The sequence below is a fragment of the Syngnathus acus genome, chromosome 6 (genome assembly GCF_901709675.1).
Source record: "Syngnathus acus chromosome 6, fSynAcu1.2, whole genome shotgun sequence".
Taxonomy (NCBI): domain Eukaryota; kingdom Metazoa; phylum Chordata; class Actinopteri; order Syngnathiformes; family Syngnathidae; genus Syngnathus; species Syngnathus acus.
The window spans coordinates 4696091-4717743 of NC_051092.1; the positions used below are offsets into that span (position 1 = coordinate 4696091).

General features: G+C 44.0%; 2 protein-coding genes and 1 long non-coding RNA gene across 4 annotated transcripts in view; 1 reads left to right on the top strand and 2 right to left on the bottom strand.

The window, feature by feature from the left end:
- Positions 1-343: 343 nt before the first annotated feature.
- On the bottom strand, positions 344-16001 carry si:ch211-272n13.3 (ankyrin repeat domain-containing protein 26). 2 transcript variants are annotated; one of them, XM_037255317.1, is made up of 43 exons: positions 15465-16000; positions 15188-15302; positions 14939-15112; positions 14775-14881; positions 14541-14678; positions 14299-14459; positions 14129-14165; positions 13988-14060; positions 13823-13874; positions 13585-13745; positions 12007-12199; positions 11504-11565; positions 11371-11428; positions 11164-11262; positions 10538-10623; positions 10385-10448; positions 10264-10308; positions 9972-10190; positions 9798-9899; positions 9648-9715; positions 8764-9393; positions 8377-8531; positions 8153-8302; positions 8032-8062; positions 7812-7953; positions 7509-7722; positions 7252-7435; positions 7037-7183; positions 6147-6609; positions 5259-5764; positions 4890-5042; positions 4587-4762; positions 4428-4521; positions 4297-4323; positions 3914-3991; positions 3671-3805; positions 3457-3569; positions 3103-3253; positions 2821-3018; positions 2413-2639; positions 2121-2319; positions 1948-1993; positions 344-1872 (listed from the first exon to the last, which is right to left on the bottom strand). In XM_037255317.1, the coding sequence occupies exons 1-43, from the start codon at positions 15662-15664 to the stop codon at positions 1760-1762; spliced, it is 6546 nt and encodes a 2181-aa protein (XP_037111212.1). In that variant the 5' UTR covers positions 15665-16000; the 3' UTR covers positions 344-1759. The 2 variants fall into 2 exon arrangements, with proteins under 2 accessions (XP_037111212.1, XP_037111213.1); XM_037255318.1 differs by lacking the exon at positions 4297-4323 and having other exon boundaries at positions 15465-16001.
- A 2925-nt stretch (positions 16002-18926) lies between these two features.
- On the top strand, positions 18927-20983 carry cdkn1cb (cyclin-dependent kinase inhibitor 1Cb). The gene is made up of 3 exons (XM_037255326.1): positions 18927-19551; positions 19647-19758; positions 20595-20983. Exons 1-2 carry the CDS (start codon positions 19056-19058, stop codon positions 19754-19756), a joined length of 606 nt encoding a protein of 201 aa, XP_037111221.1. The 5' UTR covers positions 18927-19055; the 3' UTR covers positions 19757-19758; positions 20595-20983.
- A 60-nt stretch (positions 20984-21043) lies between these two features.
- Positions 21044-21653, bottom strand: part of LOC119124946 — a 42787-nt gene continuing 42177 nt past the window's right edge. The window contains exon 3 of the long non-coding RNA XR_005098373.1: positions 21044-21604. This is a non-coding gene — a long non-coding RNA (uncharacterized LOC119124946). The remainder of the gene's footprint in view (positions 21605-21653) is intronic.

Consider the following 21653-nt stretch of genomic DNA (forward strand, 5'->3'; position numbering starts at 1 on the left):
GAACAACGCATCAAATTCAAATTGAGGTTGGGGCGGGGGGGGGGCAACTAAAAAAGTAAGTAATGTGTCCTCCATGTTAATTAATGGTTTGTTTGTCATTATGTTAGAGTAGGTAGTAATCTAAATGAATCTATTTCTTGTGTTTGATTAAAAAATAAATGAGCATACCTTGAAAAAAATAATTGCATATTAATTTGTCAAAAAATGTCTATTGTTTTTGAAAATCTTCATCCCTACTTTTAAATCCCATTTTGTTTGATTGTGCCTGTTTTTCTCACATGCATGCGCCTTCTTATAGAAAGAAAAAAACAACCTCTCCAACCCTGAATTAAGGCAACAGTAAAAAGTTTGATACACTGATGTATTTGCACATGACAAGACTTTGCTTTTGTTTCTTCTTTTTTTTTTTTTTGACTGAACATAAATGACAAAAAGACGACCCGACAAGGAGAGCTTTGTTTTTAACTATCATAACTTTTCAAAAAACAAAAAAAAAACAATCCTTTCAACTCCTTGCCGCCTTTCATTCATCATGCATCTATTTGTATTCTTGGCCGCATGTAAATCAGACGCGAGTAACCTCCTCAATCAAAGCAAGCTTTACATGTACCGTGTGAAGTGGCATCAATTTGAGGGAGAAAAGGAAATAATAACACTTTAATAGTCAGTCTGTCAGATGTAGCCATCTGTTGTCGAGAACACCAAAATAAATCTGAATATCTCACATTTGAAGGGTGGATCAAAGCGAGGAAAAGATGCGGCAGAAGCGTGGGGGGGGGGGCAATCATAAGCGCATCGTGTCATCTGAATAAGTGAGGGGAATAGTTTCTTAAGCAACGTTCCACTCTCGCACATGGAATATCAAGTAAACACATCAAAATCTAAATAATGAGGGGCGGGTTAAGACATAAATGTGTTTATGAAATATTGACGGACTGCTTTTTTTCCCCCTCCCATTATGAGAACAAGACATGCCTGCACGTTCTAAACAAACTAAACTTTGTAATCAAGCCAGTGAAGCTAAGCTGTAATTATCGACCTTGGTCAGCAGCTTTGAACGTTGCTGACTTTGTGACATTTCTAACAAGTACACACACTTAAAATAATTTCATTAGCTGTCTCATGTACAGCAAGGTCGCCGCTTTCCAATTTTATTTACAAGTCTGCTTAAAAGACAAACATCCCGTGAATTCTTTCAACACTGTAGAGAGAAAAATCACGAGTGGTGCAAAAAGAAAAATGAAATTTGTGACGTGAACAAATACTTTAGTCGAGTACCTCTGTAGAAATAACTGTTAAGTTCACTGAGATAAATGTTGACCAGTAAAATGTAAAATCTTTTCCCTTCAATTAAATATCGCCTGAATAATATATAGATCACCCATAACCAACAGTTAACCGAGCGACAAAAATCAATACAACCAAAGAATGACAATTATTCCAACACTGTATATTGCTGATTTCAATCTAATCCAAAAATATTTGTAATGTTCATAACATGTTAGCTGTCTTAATCAGTAACATAAGAGGGCTAAAATATTAAGAACATTTGATATGGTTCTCGTACCGGAGGTGTGTTTGAACTTCCCCGAGTGCTTAAGTGCAATGTGCATTTGGTTTGCCCGTCCCAATCCCGAACTGATTGTGCGATCTGGCTTTGGCGCCGTCCCAGTTGAGCCAGGCGTGACGATACAAACCTGCAGTCATTTCTACCTCATCTTCTTACTGCTGGCTGTTTCTCAAACCTCATGGTTCTTCTTCAGGAACCTCCAAGTACCTGCTGCTTTGCTCTGCTAACAGGGTCCAGGTCCACCCTCGAGGCAGAGCCCACCGGAGACATAGGGCCAAAGAGGATGTCAAGTTCCGTCGAGGCTGAGAGAGGAAAACGGTAGTCGGTCACGGGCGGAATACACGTAGTCGTTTTTGCATATGTGTCTGTTCTCGTACCTTTGTTAAGTTCCCTTGATATGCTTCGATCCAACTGACGCTGCATCTGAAGGAGACCAACAGTTAAGCAATTGGATTTCAATAAAACCTTGAAGAATGGAGGGAGGAAAACATTTCTTTCTAAATTGGGACTAACTCTCCAAAGCCAAGGTAGCACTGAAGTTATGACCTACCAGGGTCAGGTAGTCCTCCACACTGCTGCTTTGCCCTTCGGCCACAGGGCCGATGAGCCTGGAGGCAAGGCCCCTGTATGGGCCCCCCAGAGTGGCCACGCCCCCAGACGGCGTTGGCGGCGGCCCAGGGGAGGCTATGAGAGACCTGCCTCGCTCGGTGACCAACATGGAACTGGCCTCCGTGAGTTGATGGTTAGTCCTGCTCACAGAAAACAGCAAAAGTTAGACAGTATTATTTCAGGCTGAATAATTTTTTTTTTTTTTTTTGAAAGCCGCTATTGCACTTCCAGACCGTTTTAGATCAGCGGACAAAGACTTGCGGAGCTTCTGCTCCTCTCTGTAGAGTTCTTTGAAGCGCTCCAGTTCCGTTTGGGTGGACTCTCTCTGGCCGAAGGTGTCGTGTTGGAAGGCTCGCGCTCGGTTCAGTTCGCTTTCCAGTTCTTGGATCCTCAAGCGCAGGACTGGCCTCGTTGGCCCGCTTTTTATCTGGTCCTGTGCCTCCTGCGTCGCCGCTTGGGACTAACATTGAAAATACAACCATGATGATGCTCAAAGTGATGTCGCTGTGTACTAACTGTGCCACGAGAGCCGATTCGAATCGTTCATTCAATCGACAACCGCAAGAATTACATTTTTTTTTATCGTTATTTGATTTTCTTTTAACAATTTATTTGATTCTACTCATGATTTTATAGTCTACCTGCAGAAAGATGTTGACTTCTTGTAGCTTGTGCTGTATTTCCTGTCGGGCCTTCTCCTCCACCTCCCGCCGGTACTGCTCCATCTGCCTCTGCTCCACCGCTGAGGCCTCCACTCTACGTTTGAGGTTGAGCACCTCCTCCTCCAACAGCCTCGTCTCCGACAGGCTGCCTTGGAGCGCTCCCCTCTCCAGATCTCCCTGGAGAGGACCAGAAGGCAGAAGAAAACACTTGTGTTTTTGCGAAGTAGTTTACAATGACAGCGACAAGGCACATGGACGAACCTTTTCTCTCCTTTCGTGAAAAACTCTGTCAGCCCGGCTGTGGTCCATCTTTAGACTACTCAGTGGCGAGGTGAAGTCATGTCCGCCGCCACCGCCGCCCGTGCTCTGATCCCGCAGCCTCTTCTTGGCAGTTTTAAGTAGAGTCCGTAGCCTTAATTCAATTTTTTTAAATTTTTTTTTTAAACAGCAAACTTGTCAGTAAGCAAATAAAAACAAACTGCTCATGATTGTTGTGTTACACATCATAATGGATCTTGTAAACTACAAAGGCAAACAATTTTAACTGAATCAAAATTAGAATATTTTAGGCCTTTGCTCTCCTGTGGGCCGCTAAAGGCGGCTCTTGGGAATCACCTGTATATTTCTTTTTGAAGCGCCGTGTTTCTCTCCATCTCTTGTTCCAGACGACAATCCACAGCTTTTTTCTGCTCTGCAACTTTCTTGGCTTTCTTTTTCTCCATTTCCACCTTAACACGCCACAACAAATTCATCAACATCCAGGAAAAACAAATTTGGCAATGTTTACTATTTGATAACTAAGATTAGTTCAGGTCAAACTTAAGCACACCTGACCGCCGAGTTCTCCTTTTTCCTTTTCGAGCTCTGCTAGACGGAGTCCTAACTTGGAGCGGCTCTTTAGCTCCTCCTCCCACATGGCCTGAGAGTCGTGGGCGCTGTTGGACAACACGCTTTGCTTCTGCACCTAAAAAATATATATATGTAAAACAAAACAAAAAATAAGTGGGCTTGGCATTTGCTTAGGAAAAAAAAAAAAAGAAAAAAAGAGAGCTACGGTAACTGCAGGACTCACCTCTTTGTTGAGTTGGTCTTCTAATGTCATCTTATTACTTTGAAGGTTGGTCACCAAATCTTCCAACTGAGCTCGGATCTACACAAATAAAATCCCATTTTTGTTGGTTGAAGAGTGTTGTGTTTTGATTCTTAAAAATAGAGAATCCAAATAGTTAAATAGATCCTGAAGACATTGGATAGATTTTAACATGCAGCTTGAAAAAGGAAGAAAGGAAGACTCCAACGACAAAATCAGGGAAAGGAATCAACGAGGTCACCAAGAAGAACCTCCCCCAATGTTTTTCATTGTGTTAAAGGACGCCCGAAAAACACGGCTGAATGTCACTGACAATAATTCAAAGGTGCACACAGAGAAGCTAAATCTAAAAGCAAAGCACCGACCATTCCGCCGTTTGCACTGTCAGGCAGCTGGGAACAAAACAAGTTTCCTTCAATATGTCACGAAGGGCCGTACATGTCGCGTAGTGGTGTCCAATATTATAAAATTGGAAATGCAATTACGTTGCACTCACCCTCGCCTCCTCCTGAGCGCCTTTGTGAAGTGCTTCGAGTTTGTTAGACTGTTGCTTGGCCGCAGCCTCCAGCCTGACATTTTCAATCTCCAGCCTAAGGCGACGTATGGAGGACATCAAGATTTGATCAGAGACTGAAAAGCGCGCCGTCCATTTTACCTTTGCACGGCCTCTTCCAGTTGTTTGACGACAGCGTCGGAAGCGGCGGCGGCAGACAGCGCCTCCTGCTGTTTCTGAGCGGCGGCGACGAGTTCGCTCTCTCTTTCATCCAGACGACATCTGAGATCGTTCAGGCGTTTCTCAAATTGAAGGCATTGGGATTCACGTTCCTCTATCTGTGTGACAGAAAAATGCAAAATGCAAAAAATTAATAAAAAAACAACAACACTACAAATGAGGCTGAGGGGGAATTAAGAAAGAAAGAAAAAAAATCAGTCGGCACCGTTCCTTGCCGTTTGTTACCTTTCCCTTAAGGTTGTCCAGGTCTTTGAGGAGCCGCGTCTTTTCTTCCTCCAAATCATTTCGATAGCGAGTGTTGATCTCCAAAGAGGCTTCGCACATGGACAGCTTCTTTAATGAGTCCGCTAACTCCTGCTGCAGCTGCCTTTCACTTGCCTATGCCAGAGGGAAAAAGAAAAGACACTTGTAATATTTTTTTAAAACAATGTGCAATATATTTTAATTAATTTTAATTACTTTCCATTAATTCCTTAAGTAGTTACCTTCCTGTATTTAAGAACAGTCTTGATTTCCTCACTGTTCAAAACCTCTGTTATTTTTATTTTATTTTTTAAATAAAGTTTTTTTTTTAATATGTGCTGTCACAGTCACCTCTCTCTCATTTTTCTCCTCCTGCAATTGATGGATGTGATCTCGAAGCTCAGCGGCTTTTGTGGCCAGATCCTGATTGCGGCCATGCACCAGTTGCACTCGTTCCTCGCAGTCGGAACGAAGCTTGGATAAAATGTCACTGAAAGACTTTTGGGCGTCTGTCACGGCATTCTCCTTCGCGGCTCCTTTGTTTTGCGCCTCCTCCAGCTGTTGCCGTAGCAACATGCCTTCACTTTGCGCTTGGGCTAAGCGCTCCTGCGTGGCCTCTTGGCGCGCCACGGCCCGAGTGAGCAGCTCCTTTTCGGCCTGCAGCGCCGCCTCGAGCTCTTTGACGCGAGCGGCGACGTGGTCGCTCTCACGCTGCATCGTGTTTAGCAGGAGGTTCTTCTCTGTCAGCTGCAGCATGACTCGATGGGCCTCGTTCTCCAGGTGGTTTGCCTGCGACTCTGCTTTGGAAAGCTTCTGAGAAAGGCTGTTGACTGCTTCGTGCTGACTGGATGCGTCACCTGAACAGGTAAGGAAGAGTCCGTCAAAGATTTGACTGTCACTTAAAACAGAATGTTGATATTTAGTATAGCTTGTGAATTTGTACAGTAAAGACCTAGTCTTCCATCTCCCAAGATTCCATTTTTCTATAATATGGAGTTCTATAATTTTTTATATAATATAAAAAATATATAATATATAAAATATATAATATATAAAAATATTTTATATAATAAAAAAACTGTGCGAAACATATTTACGTATTTTCTGTCATCCACAATCCCTTGAGAAATAATTCTTATCATTAATGGTCTTTAATTTCATTTGACTCCTCTATAAAGGACGAGCCTGAGCTTCTAAGCGCTTTATTTTTGTTGTTGTCATCATAGCACACAAACTCACTTGAGAGTCTGTCTCGAAGACGACGATGTTCCTCCTTCTCATGGAGCAGAGCTTTCTCCGCGTCTGAGCGAGCCGCCATGCAGCGCTCGGCTTCCTGCAGCGCCGCCGTCAGGCGGGCGCGGACCGACTCCAACTCTGCCGCCAGGATCTCTCGGGTCTGACGCTCATTCTCCAGACGCCCGGCGGTGACGGTCAACTCCGACTTGACGGTGGCCGTCTGGTTGTTGAAGTCCAGGACGGTTTGGTTGAGGGTGTCGGTGTTGGATTTGAGAGCTTGCCGGGCCTCTTCCAGTTGCTCCTTGAGGGCTTTATTCTCCTCCTGGAGGTCTCTTTGCCTGATGCTGCTGTTGGCTTGGGAATTCTCAAGGTCTCTTCTGAGGGTGCTCAGCTGCTCGTGACAGATGGAAATCTGCTGGAGTAGTTCCCGCTCCCTGTCGCTGGCCTCCGTGAGTTGCGACAAAGCCTATGGGTGTTTAAAATGTACAAATGCAAAGACTTACAACCTGAATCCCACAGATTTACCTGAACTTCAAAATATACTTTTCGACCACATGAGGAAAAAAATTGTACATCTGACATTTATAGGCTGTCAAGTGACTTACTATTATGAAGCCTTAAAATAAATTTCCATGTATAGTGTCACATTTTGGATTAATTTGCAAACAAAAGAAATGAATAAAATAATAAATTAGGTTACATACTAAATAAATCAGTTTAAAATGAGAAACTATGTATTATTTAAGCAAATTTATAAACCAAATAGTAAGATAAAAATACTACTGCTAATAATAATAATAATGATAATCCATCTGAGGGGACGGCCATTTTGCCACTAGCTGTCGACTGAAAATGACATCACAGTTGCTCAGGGTTCAATCAACGGGAATTACCTGGTGACTTTTGCTTATGTTTCTTTTGTTCTCCTCCTCTACCTCTTGCTGCTTGCGCACGTGACTGCCGAGCAGATTCTCCAGCACCGTGCGTGCGCTGCGCTCCTGAGCCAAAAGTGTTTGGGTCTGACTGTTGTCCTCCTCCAGCTGGAGACATAAAAATGTCACCAACAGGACACGCCGACTCGGCATCTCATCAGAACATGCGTCTGTACCTGCTTCTTGTTGTTGACTAGTATTCGCATCTCCAGCTCCAAGTTCCTGAGCGTCAGCTCCACTTTCTGTCTCTCCTGAAGCTCAGCCTGTCGCTGCTCTTCCGTCCTCCTCAGTTTATCGCCGGTGGTGTTGTACATCATGGTGGCGTTACGTCCCTTTTCTTGCTCCTGTTTCAGCTGGAATCTGCGCCGCGAGAATGACATGACAAAATATGTGTAAAAAAAAAAAAAAACTAATACAGTCCGGAAGTTTTTACTTGAGGTTGGTGACTTCCGTTTGCAAGTCCAGCTGGTTGCGCTCCAAGGCCGATTTGACGTCTTTCACCTCATCCAGAGCGCTCCTCAGCTGCGCCTTCTCTGTTTCCAAGAGCCTCACTTTGTCGGCGAAGAAGCTGTGCCGGCTTTTGGCCTTTTGAATGGAGCGTTCGTATTTGTGGAAAATGTTTTGCAGCTTTACCATGCTCCGAGAGTCTGTGTATACAAATACAGCCATAATATTTTTATTTGATTCTTTCTGTATATGGAGGTCTTTTTTTTTTTTTTTAGTTAATCAAATGTACCCGTCACAAATGAATCCAGGTTCTGAATGAAGAGGGAGCTAGGGCGATGGCCGGAAGGGCGAAAGTCTGAATCATCCGTGGTCACGTCAGATGACGAATTGAACTCATCAATATCTTCAGACATCTCGATGTCTTCTGATTGCTGAATGGATGAAAATGAAATCTACAGACGTACGGAATTGAAATGAGATGGAAAAAAAGGGCAATATAATGACGTTACCTGTTTTTGCCTTTGTTCTCCAGTTTTATGCCTGTAGCCAATAGAGAAAGAAAAAAAAAAACATTGTGAAAACGTAAGGATGAATTATAAAAAAAAAACGAGTGGACTGTTAAAAAAATACCTTCTTTCATGGTCCGACGCGTCACTTAAAGTGCTGTCGTCAAACAATGAGAGCTCTCTGTTGTCGATTTGACGGGTACTGGATTCGTGGGCCTTGCTGCCTCCCGCCGGCAGCGAGGTCTTATCTCCGAAAACTTTTTCGGGTTTGCGACTGAAATTGTGGGTTTGGCATCGTAAACATATTAGAAGCCAGGATTAAAGAAAGAAAAGAAAAAAGTGCAATACCTGTCAGAGGTTGGAAGCTTCTGTGTTTGTTGGCAGTCTTCAGCTTGACTCGCTGAGGCACTCTCAGGTTTCTCGACAGCCAAGCCCTCGAATGCGCTTCCACCTGAGCTACCGAGAACGTTGTGAATCGCAGCCTTGGGGGTCTCCTCGATGACCTGAAAAGACCACAGCAAAGAGAAAAAGACGTACAAGGTCATTCTTCATATAGTCTCCTCGCAAACCTAAAACCTAACCAAGGAGTGAAAACATTTCCTTCACTCAATAAATGACTGCAACACATGCAAAGTCCACACAGGAAGCAAAGGTCTACTGCTAGAAACGAGACATTAACGAGAAACGAGAGCAAACGTTGAAAGGACTAAAGGAGCCAGGCGGTCCATCTTCTACCTCTTTCTGGACTTTCAAGTTCAAGTTCTCCACGTCCTCTTCACAGTCCTCATGGGCAACCAAAGGATAAGAAGTAGAATGTCTGTTCTTCTCAGGTTCTTCTGGTTGATGTTTGTGACGAAGCTCGGGGTTATTGTGGGGGTCTACCCTACTGTGGAGTGGTTCTTCTGCTTCTTCATCCATGACTCCCTCAGCAGCGGGTAAGCGGCGGTCTGGTATCTTCTCCTCCTTCAGGGATGAGTCGGCAGAATCCGCCGCAGAGTCTTCTGAAGCAGACTCTCGTTGTTCCGGGCCAGAAAGCGGGAGCAGCTTCCGTGCTGGAGCGGCGGGGCGCAAAATGGCTTCTCCTTCCTCTTCATCGCTTGATTGTTCGTCAGCAGACGAGAACTTCACCTGCTTTTCATCAGTGGAAATGTCTGCTTTCAATTGCTCTTCACATGCTAAGGTGGATTTAGCGTCTTTTTTCTCGACTTCTTCCCACAGCTTCTCAGACGGGGCCAGTGGCAGACCACCACCACCTTCATCATCATCATCAGGACTTTGTTGGGCTCTGGCCACATTCTCAACCAAGCCGATCAGGCCAAACTTGTGTGAGGTGAGGTCACCTAACTCCAATGCATCATCTTTTTCCTTGGATGGCAGCGGGGGAACAAAGGGGAAAAAAGGAGGAGGGGGTTCAAAATTATCTTTTCAAACAAGGAACTACATTTTAACAATATTATTCCTGGAATGGAATGGAAGCTGTTCTAACTCCAAAGGGGAAACCAATAAATCTACATTTTTTATATATTGTCATCATAATGACACATTTACACGAGTTGGAGTAGAAAGCCAATTTCAAATATAATTGTCACGTGTCATGTCATCAGCTTGTTATTTCTGACCTCTTGCTTCTTGTCGTGTTGCAGATGACTTTTTGGGTCTTCTGCCATTGTTTGGACTTCGGGGCGGCCTACGGACGAGGAGAATTGTTACACAGAGAACTCGTGCGCAGAAATGGCACTATGAAAAAAATGCTTGGTGGGACTTTGCACCTTGGCTGACCACTTCCTGTCGCTGCCGATTGTCATCATCGGCCTCGATGCACGATGGGGCTGAATCGTCTTGGTCGTGATCCAATTCTGAAGGAAAACGTGCTAAAGAAATAGAAATCATGATGTGAAGTTCATTTGAATGGCAAGTCAAAATAAAAAGCGCAAAGTGCTTACTGTCACTCTTTTGAGGCACCGTCTTGGAACGAGGCTGAGGATGAGGACGACCCGGGACCTGGTTCTCGTCCGCCTCGATCCTCCTCGGGGTAGCGATTGGAGCTTTTGGAGACTCCTTCTCCTTACTGGAGGATTGTGGGGATTCCTCGGGTGCGGGAGAAGTGCCGTCGGGCAGGCTTTTTTTACTGATGTTGCTCGATGTATCCCAGTCCGATGCATCTATTTAAAAAAAAAAAAAAAAATGATGTTAAATCTTTTGAGGGCAGCGTGTTCATAAAAAATTCATTCTGACCTTCAGCATAGTCAAAATCTCCCAAACCGAGTTCCTCCATCAAGTCTGCGAAAGAAGCAAAGAAAGAAAATGTACGTCGAGTCATTCAAAAATATTGTCTGGGCTCTTTCGACTTACTGACCTGATTTGTCTTTGCTTTTTCCTTCACACTTGCTCAAAAGCAGTCCCCATTTCGTTTGCTCATTCTAGTGGGGTGAAAAACAGAATAAAAATAAGAAATAATTATACATATATATATATTTATTTAAAAATAATATTCTGGTGATGAGCTTACATCTTTTTGCGTAGGATCCTCTTTCTGAACATCTCTGTCTTGCACGCTGTCTTTATTCTCGCCAATGGAAGCAACAGCACCAAGGCCTGGCAAGTCAGGAAGACATTTCAGATTTTAATTTGTGCATTTAGCCCAAACGGAACTTGCTCTCATCCAACTAGCCTATAGCCAAAAATGACGTTACTTTTTGAAAGCAAAAACAGTTGAGAACATTTGAGCGGTCAGCCGTGAATTGCAGTGAAAAGACAAAATATGCAAAATGGTGGATGACTCGTTGACACGGATGTAAAAGGTTTCATGCAAATGAGCTCAGAGTTAATGAAAATATTTAGATGGGAAAGCAAAACATTAAGAATGATTCCAATTGCAGATTGGGCAAAAACTCAGCATCACAGGTTATTTTCAACAATTGAACACTTGACAACGCTGCACTTGATTTTCCCATTTTGGCAAACTATGAAATGCTGTCGTGCTTTGGACGGCCGGATGGATAATTTGAAAAACGAGAATGCCATTTATGAACCGTGCATGCATACGGCATACATTCAGTGCATATATGGTGGGTGCACAAATAACATGCAGCGGCCCAAAAGGAAGTCGGTCGGGTGAGCATTCCCGTTTCCTACCCACTCCCAGGCTGCCTCTTTGCCTGCCTCTACTCCACCAAGGCTCGGGCATCCACCCGCCTCCTGCCCCTCTTAAAAATGAGGGACTAAATAACAAGTCTACAAAAAAAAAAATGCAACAGGTTGTTTTGATCACACAGCACTGAACTCTATTTGGAAAATCTGCGTCTACAACACCAAATGTTGACAAATAAAAATACACCTTACCGTCTTCCAACGTCTCTGGAGCCGTATTCTGTGCTTGTGCGCTCTGTTTATCTTCGTTCTGGTCGTTCACAAGTCATAAAACGGAAAAGTTGAAGTAACATTTATTCTAACGTGCGTATTCAACGGACTGTACCTCCGAATCCCAGGACTCCTGCTCTTCCTCTTCCTTCTCCAGTCCCGACTCGGAATGATCACCTGAGATTTTCAAAATAAGGGCAATAAATAAAACAAGTTATCGGAGGTGAGTCTTTTAATTTATTCACTTGTACCATATTTGTCGAATGTTAATAAATCCAGATTAGCAGCATTGGCTTTCTTTCACGTTCATGTCTAACCTAGCTGTCCTCTAAGCAGCTATCTGCAGGTCCTCCCTCATCCATACATCTCATTTGTGCTCTTTTCCTTTGGCTCCTACCTGGCCACTCCATTTCCAGCATCCTTCTCTGGACATTTCCTCTAGCATCTCAATCTGGCCTGTCTAGCTTTGCTTCCAAGCCTTCCAGTCTGTGCTGTGCCTCTGATGAGAGCATCTTCAACTCTCCCTTGCTGTAAACTTTTTTTTTTAATGTTAGGTTCATTGAAGACTCCAACTTGGTGTGAGAGGCTAGAATAAGGAACACCTTGACTTGTTCTTACCGCTTTTTGCATCTTTGGAAGCCTCAGCAACACTATTCGTAGCATCCGGCAGGACTCTGTTGCCTTCATCTTGATCATCTGACATGTCCTCCTCCTCTTCCTCCCCATCGTCATCATCATCATCATCATCATCATCATCATCATCATCATCGGCTGGGTCTTCGTGACTCGCATCATTTTCTTCTTCCTCGTTCTGTATAAAAATGTTACCTCATGAGATATTTGCATGTGTGGGAATGAACTATGAGGAAAAAGGCGGTGCCAGAGGCGCACCTTCAAAAACAAAAATTCAAAAAAATGCAAGGAACAATCTACGCTATCGATTACCTACTCCAACACGGTGGTACCTTGACCGTGTCCTCAGAAGCTCCCTACCTCATTGGCTGAATCCAAATCAACATCATCAATGTCGGTTTGCGGCAACGGTTCCGAAAGCGCGCTGCCGTCCGAGTGGCCGCCACTGACTCTGCCAGATGGAATAGCGAACATCTTCTCTTTGTTCACTTTGCAATTGTCGTCTTCTAACATCTCATCATGTGGCAAACCCGATTGCGGATTCTGGAGAGCCACGCGATCCTTCTTGTTTTCTGACAGCTCGGGTTGATCATCAGCCGGTTGGTTGTCTGGTTGGTCTCGGTTTCGTGTGGCGTGTTCGTTTTCCTTGGATGCCGGAGAAGCTTCTTCAACTAACTGTTCCTCTGCTGTCACTTTTGGGTTTCTTCTAGCATGTGGTGCCCCGTCTTCTTCTGACGGAGAGTCCCAATCAGATTCGTCTGGAGACGCTCTTTTCTTGGACCGAGGAGATTTTGGCAGAGGTGTTTCGTCAACGGCTATTTGTTGATCCTGCCTCGTTTTTGGACAGGACGTCCTGCTGGTGATGTCATCTTCGTCCTGGCAGCCATGGTTGTCCGTTTCCTCTAAGGAGGAGCCCCAAGATGATCTACGTTTTTCAGTGCGTCCAGTTGTGCCTTTGGCCAGCATATTTCTTTGGCTCGTTTGATCGTCATCATCATCAACCTGCTCCTTTTCCGGCTCTTCCACCAACATCAATTCGTCATCCTCGTCGGAATATTTGGACTCCACTCTGACGGCCGACACCACCAAATCCTGGTCGGCGTCCAACGACTGCAGCCTATGAGAAGGTGATGTTCCAGGTGCTTGTGAGGAATTCTTTACAGGCGCACCATCAGAGCTGTGTTTGTTTGGAGCTTTTCCATCATCAAGCTCAGCTTGGAGAAGGGAGGGCGGCTTTGGTGCGTCTTCTGAAGATGAAGTGTTAGACTGACCAGAGGCCAAACAAGAGTCCTCCTCCTCTTCCTCCTCCTCTTCTTCTTCTATCTCTTCACTTTCCTCCTCTTCATCCTCCTCTTCATCCTCCTCTTCCTCAGAGCCATCACCTTCCGAGCTCGGGTCTTCAGATTCTGAACTTGACTGATTTCCCGACAGCTGCTCTATCTCACCACGTTTGCCCTCGGCTTGTTTAAAAGTTTAGAGGAGGGGAGGGGGGGGGGGGGGGAAAAAAAGGAGAGGAACGGCATCAAAGGAAAGTGACACAAGAATCAACAGAAAACATGTTACCTGCGAGTAGTTTAGGAGAGGGGTAGAGGTCATCTGGGAGGCTTTGGGACGGAAAGGAACGGGTGAGGGTTCTACTGGGGGTTTATTGGGCACAACTCTCGCGGCGCTATTGTCACTGTCAGAGTCGGAAGCACTCATGGATTTGTCAAGCACTGCAAAGGCTACGAATGTTATGAATACAATTACCACCACGACAAAAAAAAAAAAAAAAATTCTGAGAAAATGAGCTGCCAAGTACCTTTTCCTCTTTTCGATTCAAGCATTTTTCTAAGGTTCATTTTTGGTGGCGTCTGAAAGGAAAAAAAGGGAGGGCGGCGGCTTTAAAAAGTATACAACAAACACGGATGAAAACAGAACTTATTAGTGTTCATTCCAGAAAAGAATTTATGCTGACTCAACAAACCTTTTCAACTATAAGTGACTCACAGTCGTCCTCAGATGAGACCCATTCATCAGTCCCGCCTTTTTTCGACAACCTAAAAACATAAAATCAGACTTGGAAGCTGGACCGAAAGATTTCAGGCGGTGAAATGAAGAAGCTTACCGGCTTAGTGACTCTGCTTGGGAATTATCCTCAAAATCTGAAACAATGCAGGGGAACATACAAACTCTTGATTCAAGACGGAATTTTGCAAATACGCACACTCACAGCAGAGCCATTTGACCTTTGACCGACACACCCTGATAACGGCAAGCTAAATATTTGAAGCTCACCATCTTTGTCAATGGCAGGTCCTCCCACGGAGAAGCCCGTTTCCAGGGCTGGGGATGCGTGACCCAACTCGGATTTGGACTTCTTTTTACTCGGACCTGGATGAGACAGCGAGGCTGCCCGGTTCCTTTGAGTACTGTGCTCAGTGATGAGAATGGCGCAGCTGCAAGAGAGTCAAGACCACAACATTGACTCCAACCTGTGATGTTTACAACGCTTCAGGTTCAGTCAGTTCTTGACTTACGGATGATGGCCTTCGATCACGGCGTAATCCTCAGCCGAGTGTCCTTTGTTATCCTTCAGAGAAATATCAGCATGAAATTGCAAGAGCATTCGCAGCATGCTGATATGTCCGTTGCCAGCAGCTATCATTACTGGTGACCTGCGGGTTTATTTGATGAGAAAAAAAGGCATTTAGAAAGCTGCATTAAATACCGCGTACGCTCCGAGAGGGGCATTTTTTGACAGTGGCACTGACCTTCCATCTCTGTCCAAAATATTGACATCAGCACGTTTTTTCAGGAGAATCTCAGCTACTTCTATGTGGTCCTCTTGGACTGCCACAGTCAAGGGTGAAATGCCCTCCTAAACATGAGACGACATCGTAAAATACAATTCTGTAGTCTTCATCACCTTCATTACCTTATTCTGGGCGTTGATGTCTGCGTCATGATCCACGAGGGTGTCAACAGTGGAGGTCGATGGGATGCTTGAAGCAAAATGTAAAGCTGTGTTTCCCTCCGTGTCCACCAGGTTGGGATCAGCGTGGTTTTCCAACAGAATAGTAGCACATACATCATGCTGGCCTTGTACTGCCTGATAAAAAATGAGGGAGAATAGTCATGATGATGAAAATCACTGATATGCATCAAAACGTGTCTCCAGGCTTACCTTTATTAAGGCGGACTTATTTTGATTGTCACATAAATTGAGTTTGGCTTTTTTTGCCACCAGAAATCTCACCACCTCAGCATTTCCACAGGCACAAGCTAGGTGAAGCGCTGTTCTGGAAGTCAAAAAAGAAGAAAATTCATTAAAGGGATTTACTTGAAATGTCTTATTAGTGCTGATGGTTATGTTTAAAGTGGACCATGGAGAACTTTCTTAAAGAATTTGCTCAAATTCCCAAGAATATTCCGAGGAAGAAGAACCTGTCGCCCTCACTGACCTGTTGTGTTTGTCCACCTGGTTGACGTCATTGCTCTTGACGAGATGCTCCAGTTTGGCCACATCTCCCCGCCAGGCAGCCTTGTGAAACTTGCCCAGGTCTTTTTCTTTCACCTCGTAGCCAACACACAGCGCGTTCCCCCTGTCAGCCGCGCGGGACGGCGACTGTTTCTTCTTGGAGAAGCTGAATAATTTCTTCATGCTTAAGGCTTCACCGCCACTATCTGTCTGCGACTTAAATTAAATCGGAGTACTGACGCCTCTCATGACCGGACAAATAAGACGTCCAAAGCGGATTAACCTCGAAAAATTTCGTTGGAGTACAACATAACTGAACGCGACTATCCGAGAACGGGTCACGGTCAAGTCATTTTCAGCAACTTCGCCGCTCACGGAGCGTCGTCATTGTTTTTATTTGAATGGAACGCTCGATAGTGCCATTGAGACCGCCACAAGCGGCGCCTCGGTGCTGGGAGACGTTTATGCGCATGCGTAGAAGCCCAATTTCTTATTCTGCGAGTTTTATTGAGAGCTGTTATCTAGAATTTTGGTAAACAGCGCCACCCTCCGTTCCGGGACGAAACAAATCAGTAAATAATGAAACGAGAAGTTTCAATTATTTATTTACTCAGTCAGTCATTTTGGTACTCTGAACGCACCATATCATACAATATTTGTCTGTTTTTATATGTCTGGTTTTTACTACAACACTGTGTGCAACTTTGGTTATGTGCTCTATAAATAAAGTTGAGTTGATGAAGTGACCAGAGGGCCGTAAAATGCTCAGGTCTGCTGTAATCCCGGTGAATGAAGTGTATTCCGCTCTATGTGTGATATCCTCTGCCCAAGGCCACATTATCTGAGTCCTAAGAGCCATAATGACTGTGGTAGATCATAAACCGCAGTACGGCTTTGTAATTAAAGAATAAATGAATGGCAAGATAGCCCAAGGCCTTGGGGGGGAGGAGGGGCTGTCTGGGACCTGTCTGCTTGTCATGTTGTACTGCACGCATTATAAAACAATTAGCTTCCCCAAACATCAACTTTGGCGAATTAGTGAAAAGGAAACACATTTAACACCCATTGTCTCGAAACAATGACTACGCCCTTTGATTTATTGTCACCCTGCCTGGTCTACTGCACAGAGCCCGAATCCCATTAGACCAAAGAAACTAGAAAAGACAACAAAAAAACACTATTACAGTATATGCAAAGAAATGTGTGCATGTGTATATATTTAGAGGTTTAATAAAATCAAATGTTTTTTAATGTATTGCTGAATGGTATGGTGAAATGTTATGATATTAAAGAAAATACATGCAATTTTTTTTTACTTTGTTACAGCAAGCGCTTACATTGATTTGAATATGAAAAATATAACAATTTAAAATAATATTCAGAATGTAAATCTGTTCTACTTCCTCCCCCCCCCCCCCCTTGTCGTTGTATCCTACCTACAAGGATCTAGAGCTCATTGTGCAAAGATCTATACTTACAGAGCCACTCATATATAATTTGGTAGAGTGGGTCATTAAGTGAGGAAACAGAAGCTAACTCTTTGAGGAAAGCGCTTTAGCTGGGTGTGACTCACTTGAAAGCCCGCCTGCAGTTTTACAGGGATCAGATGACCATCCAACCTGCTGCCAAAAGTCTTTGTGGTGTTGCCCGCAGCCTTTTGACACAAAAAGGTACACTCGCTTCAGGTCAGTTGTGGATATGTGCATGTGGGAGGGGGATGGGGGTCCTGTTGTGGAAGTGCCATTCAAGTAACAGCACAAAACACACAACTGGAAGAAAAAAAGACATGCAAAAGTAACTTAATTGTGTTCCAACAACATTTATTTTTCTTATTACCATTTCGCCACTAGATGTCGCTATGGCACCACACATGCGATAACCGTCAACGTTGCAGCGCGACAGCTCAACGTTTGTTTAGATGACATTGCTTTGAACTTGTCAACATATGAAATAAATCATTTTAAAAATACATATCAATTCGGGGAGGGTTTAGTTCTTGTTGCTTTTAATCTCAGTCAATTCCTTGTGAAACAATGAAAATCTTTAGTTTTGATTGTTTCAGCACACCATATTTTTTTTATAATTTTAAAACATCAGTGCATCTACACGAGTTCAATTTTGAGAGCTGTCAGCACACCAAATGCAAAGCATGACATTTATACATGTCCTGCATTAAATCTATCAAAGTACAGTTTCTATCATTCTGAAGGCGCTCTTATTTTTTAACCTCTAGGGGACGCTGTGCGTCCACCGTCTAACACAAAGGCGTTGGCCGTCACTTTTTATTTTTCCGAACACGTAAGCACCTGAAGTCAGCACAATGGAGAAACCGCATCTATCAGAGGAAGCTTTATGAAACTCAGCGTTTGATTCAAATTAAGATGCATTAACTAGTGCTTGAATTCATTCAATTTGTAATTAAATCCCACGCATTTATTCCCACGAACATTTGTTACATTTTGTGTATTTTCAATGCAATTGTACGACAGTATAACTGCTTTTTTAAGTTTCTACAACAATTGATTTCAAAGCAGGTGGAGGGTGTGACGAGAAGCCGCAGTAAAAACAGAACTGCGCACTATTGTATGCATTGTGTTGATTACGTTGCTTCGTGTGCGTAAAGAAAAAAACCCAAAAAGACCAAAAAATGGAGGTCTGGCGTTGCAGGAGTGATAAAGCCAGGAGGCTGTGTTGTGTAAGAGTAAATCGTAACTAGAAAATAAAGAAAATGAAGTTGTGGCACTCTGTCAGCGGTGGTGTAAAGTAATAAAGCACAAAAAAATCTTGGTTACAGTGCCAGTAGTTAAATAAATTTGATCTGTACTATTTTTTTAACACATGTACAAGTGTCTATTTTTATAATAATATGTGTAGTGAGAGCAGCTTTGTTAACTCATCAATCGTGTCTCGGATCCAATTTCACTTACTAATTGGTCCCAAAGAGAATTATTGACTGTAAAAATGTCTTTTGGTTATTTTTGTTAGGATTATGCTAAAATATGTTGTCACCACTAGCTTCATTTAAGTTCCGACCTACAGCGTTCTACTTCTGGTTTATTCCTGTCAATTTCCATGGAGGGTTTCCAAGCTGCAAATTCCCGGAATTTACTAACCTAATAACATATAGGTGATCTTTAGTTGTGCCAGTAACTAGTGACAAGTAAAAAAAATTAATGCGCTTCCACTAACAACTAACGTGTGTTCGCTTTCTGTGATTTATGCGATTTTCTTTTTATGTCAATGGTGTGCCTCGGTTCGGTGAAGATTGTGAAACACTGCGTGGAAGCAGCGCGTAAAGACGCGGCCAACTCGGAGTGGGGGTTGTGTGTACGTGTGTGTGCGCGTGTGTGTGTTTTGGAGGGAGTGGGGGTTGGACTTGTCGCAGCCAATCACGAAGTCGTCCGAGGTGTCTGCTGACTGACGGCTTGACTGGAGGTTATATACTCTGACTTTTACTAGTACGGTACATTTAAACGTAACTGCGCAGCGTGGGACACGCACACGAGGAAGACGCACTCATCACTTTGTTGTTGTTGTTGTTTTTCCCAAATCAGTCCGTTTTTTCCCCTGTCCTATGGGGGACATGTCTCACGCCCAGTTATCGAGCATCGCCATGGAGAGGCTGGTGGCCAGGAGGACCTTCCCCTTCCACAAGCGCACCGGCGTATGTCGGAACCTCTTCGGACCGGTGGACCACGACGAGCTAAGCCGGGAGATGAGCGTCAAACTGCGGGAGATTTCCGAGCGCGACCGGCAGCGGTGGAACTTTAATTTTGAGGCCAACACCCCACTGGATGGAGACTACGAGTGGGTGGAGGTCTCTTCGGACAGCGCCCCGGCGTTCTATCAAAGCTCGTCAGTGCAGCTCGACGTGCCCGCTACGCCCGTCAAGCTGCACCCGGACGCACTGGAACGTCTGGCCGCACCCGAGGGTAGCGACGGCGCGTCGGTGGAGCTCAACCAGGAGAACCGCGCAGACAAGCTCAACTCCCGGAGGCTGGCCCACAGAATGGCCCCTTGTGGCGGACGGAAGAGGCCGACGGCCCCCGCGGATAACACGCACATCACAGGTAGGTTGAGTCGCCCAGCATCCACGCTGAATGCCACGATGGAAAATTCCGTGCAAAAGAGCGTCAACGCCAATTTTCTGCCTTGTTGCGTTTAGATTTCTTCGTGAAGCGAAGAAGGGCCGCGGAGAGAAAGTGTGTGGAGGTGAGCCATCACGCCAAGTCTCCCATTCCCATGGAGCAAACCCCCAGGAAGAGGATCCGCTGAAGGTACATTTTTACAACTCATTGCAATGCCTATTAAGTACTTGAATTCAATTAGATGTGTCTTTATTATTATAGCCCACGTAAAGCTTTTGCGCGTGGTCTTTTTCTTCTTCAAGGTTCAGTTACAAAGATAGTTTACCAGGCTGGATTGTGTTGTGATGATTTCATTCGGCCATTTTAGTTGTTAAAAAAACATGTTTGGGATATTTAATTGGAGCTATTTTGGCTTTATTTTGAAGATCGTCGCTCTTTACTTGATATAAATCCATATTTCATGATGTTTACTATATGATGAGTCATAATTGGTCTTTTTAATTTGATCTTTGCCTGGTTAATCTGGGGAACCATTTCTATTTAAAAAATGTAAACATTTTAAACAACACATTTTAAAGCGGCAGTCAGTTTCTTGTATTTTATAAATTATTTTTATTTATAAGAGTCGTTAAGGCTTTTCAATATTGCTGTATTTGAGCATAATCGGATTGATTCCATCCTGTTATTTAAACATTTACTGTTACGGGAAATGTTACGGTTATTTGTTGAGGCTATTCCGTTATATTTTGTTTTGCTCACCTTATTTTGAAAGGATTTAACACGTCAAAAAAAACCCGAAGTGGATGGGGGAGGGGTGATTGTGAAAAGGAGGTAAGGGGGGGGAGCAATAGTAGGGCGGAGTGGGGGAGGGGAACGACGTCACACGCTGTGGCGGGAAAAAAGAGTACCGCCCCTTTGCTGATCTTGCATCCTGGCGAGGAAGACGCTCGGGTCTATTGCTTGTTGTTTTTCTCCATTTTGTTCTACGAGGAAAACTCAATTTGTAATTTTTTTTTTCTCCTCAGGTGGATTTTTTTGCACTACTACTGCTTGTGTGGGCATGTTTGATGGAGGAAGGAAAGAAGAAAAAAGGAGGAGGGGAAGAATGGACTATCGCCGGCTCCCCCCCGGTCCCGTGGATCAGCGCTGGCCGGACACCCATTGCCGGCCTTTCAGGACTGAACCGGTCGGGCTCTCGGGGTGGGGACGATGGAGCGTGATTTTTTCTTTTTTCTATCCAGTACAAATGTAGCATTCATTGTTGCTGCCACTCGACAGTGTTAACAGTGTTTTAACATCTGTGCAATCCTTAAGAAAAAAAAAAAGACTTTAAATTGTCTACACTGGCCAAAAGTGTACAGCTTTATAGAAACAACCGCCTATTAATGGTTAATGTGTCGTTGGGTTTTATTTTCTCCAGTAAATGTATATTTTTAAGTCTATTTTAATTTATAATTTATTTATGTTTCTTTTGTACGTGTTAAGTGAATTCTTGATTCAGCCATATGGCCTATGTTTATTTTAGTTCCTTATTTTTGTATTGGTGGTGTATTTGCAATCATGTAGTTTGTAGCGTACACTAGTCGTCTTTGTCTGAGCCATTTAAAAAAAAATGTTTGTTCTCCATGCAAGTTCCCTCATGAGCAAAAAAAAAAAAAAAGATGAGAATAAAATGTTTTTTTAAAGTCAAATTTTGTATTGCTTTTCTTTCTTTTCTGGATTGCTAAAGGCTCAGGTGCAGCCTTGATATACCTTGTGAGAGTGGGGGTGGGTGTTTTTTTTTTTTTTTTTACGGGGGGGGGGGTTGTATTGAGACTTTTGGGCAGCATGGCAGCTGTGGGATATAGGCTGGGATTTAAAGGCCCTTTGGCCCTCTATAGAAGCAGCAGCTGCCTTAGGATCCCCGCATTGTCCGCAATCGAGACTCCCCCACATGCAGCCGCACTCAACAAGCCCCCAAAAGACCCACTCACACACACACGCACGCTGTTTACTCCGCTGTGGATACACCGGGCGTGGAGGCCACCTGCCAGAGCTGGAAAGAGAAAAAAAACTCAAGTCTTTGTATTTGGCCTCTTCTATTG

What these genes read in the sequence shown, in the direction of transcription:
- si:ch211-272n13.3 (XM_037255317.1), bottom strand. Translation starts at nt 15,664, where the DNA reads ATGAAGAAATTATTCAGCTTCTCCAAGAAGAAACAGTCGCCGTCCCGC. An exon ending in ACATCAACGCCCAGAATAAG is followed by an intron (nt 14,882 to 14,938) that starts GTAATGAAGGTG and finishes TCTCATGTTTAG; the next exon opens with GAGGGCATTTCACCCTTGAC. An exon ending in ACATAAGCAAAAGTCACCAG is followed by an intron (nt 6,610 to 7,036) that starts GTAATTCCCGTT and finishes AAACACCCATAG; the next exon opens with GCTTTGTCGCAACTCACGGA.
- cdkn1cb (XM_037255326.1), top strand. Translation starts at nt 19,056, where the DNA reads ATGGGGGACATGTCTCACGCCCAGTTATCGAGCATCGCCATGGAGAGG. An exon ending in GGATAACACGCACATCACAG is followed by an intron (nt 19,552 to 19,646) that starts GTAGGTTGAGTC and finishes TGTTGCGTTTAG; the next exon opens with ATTTCTTCGTGAAGCGAAGA.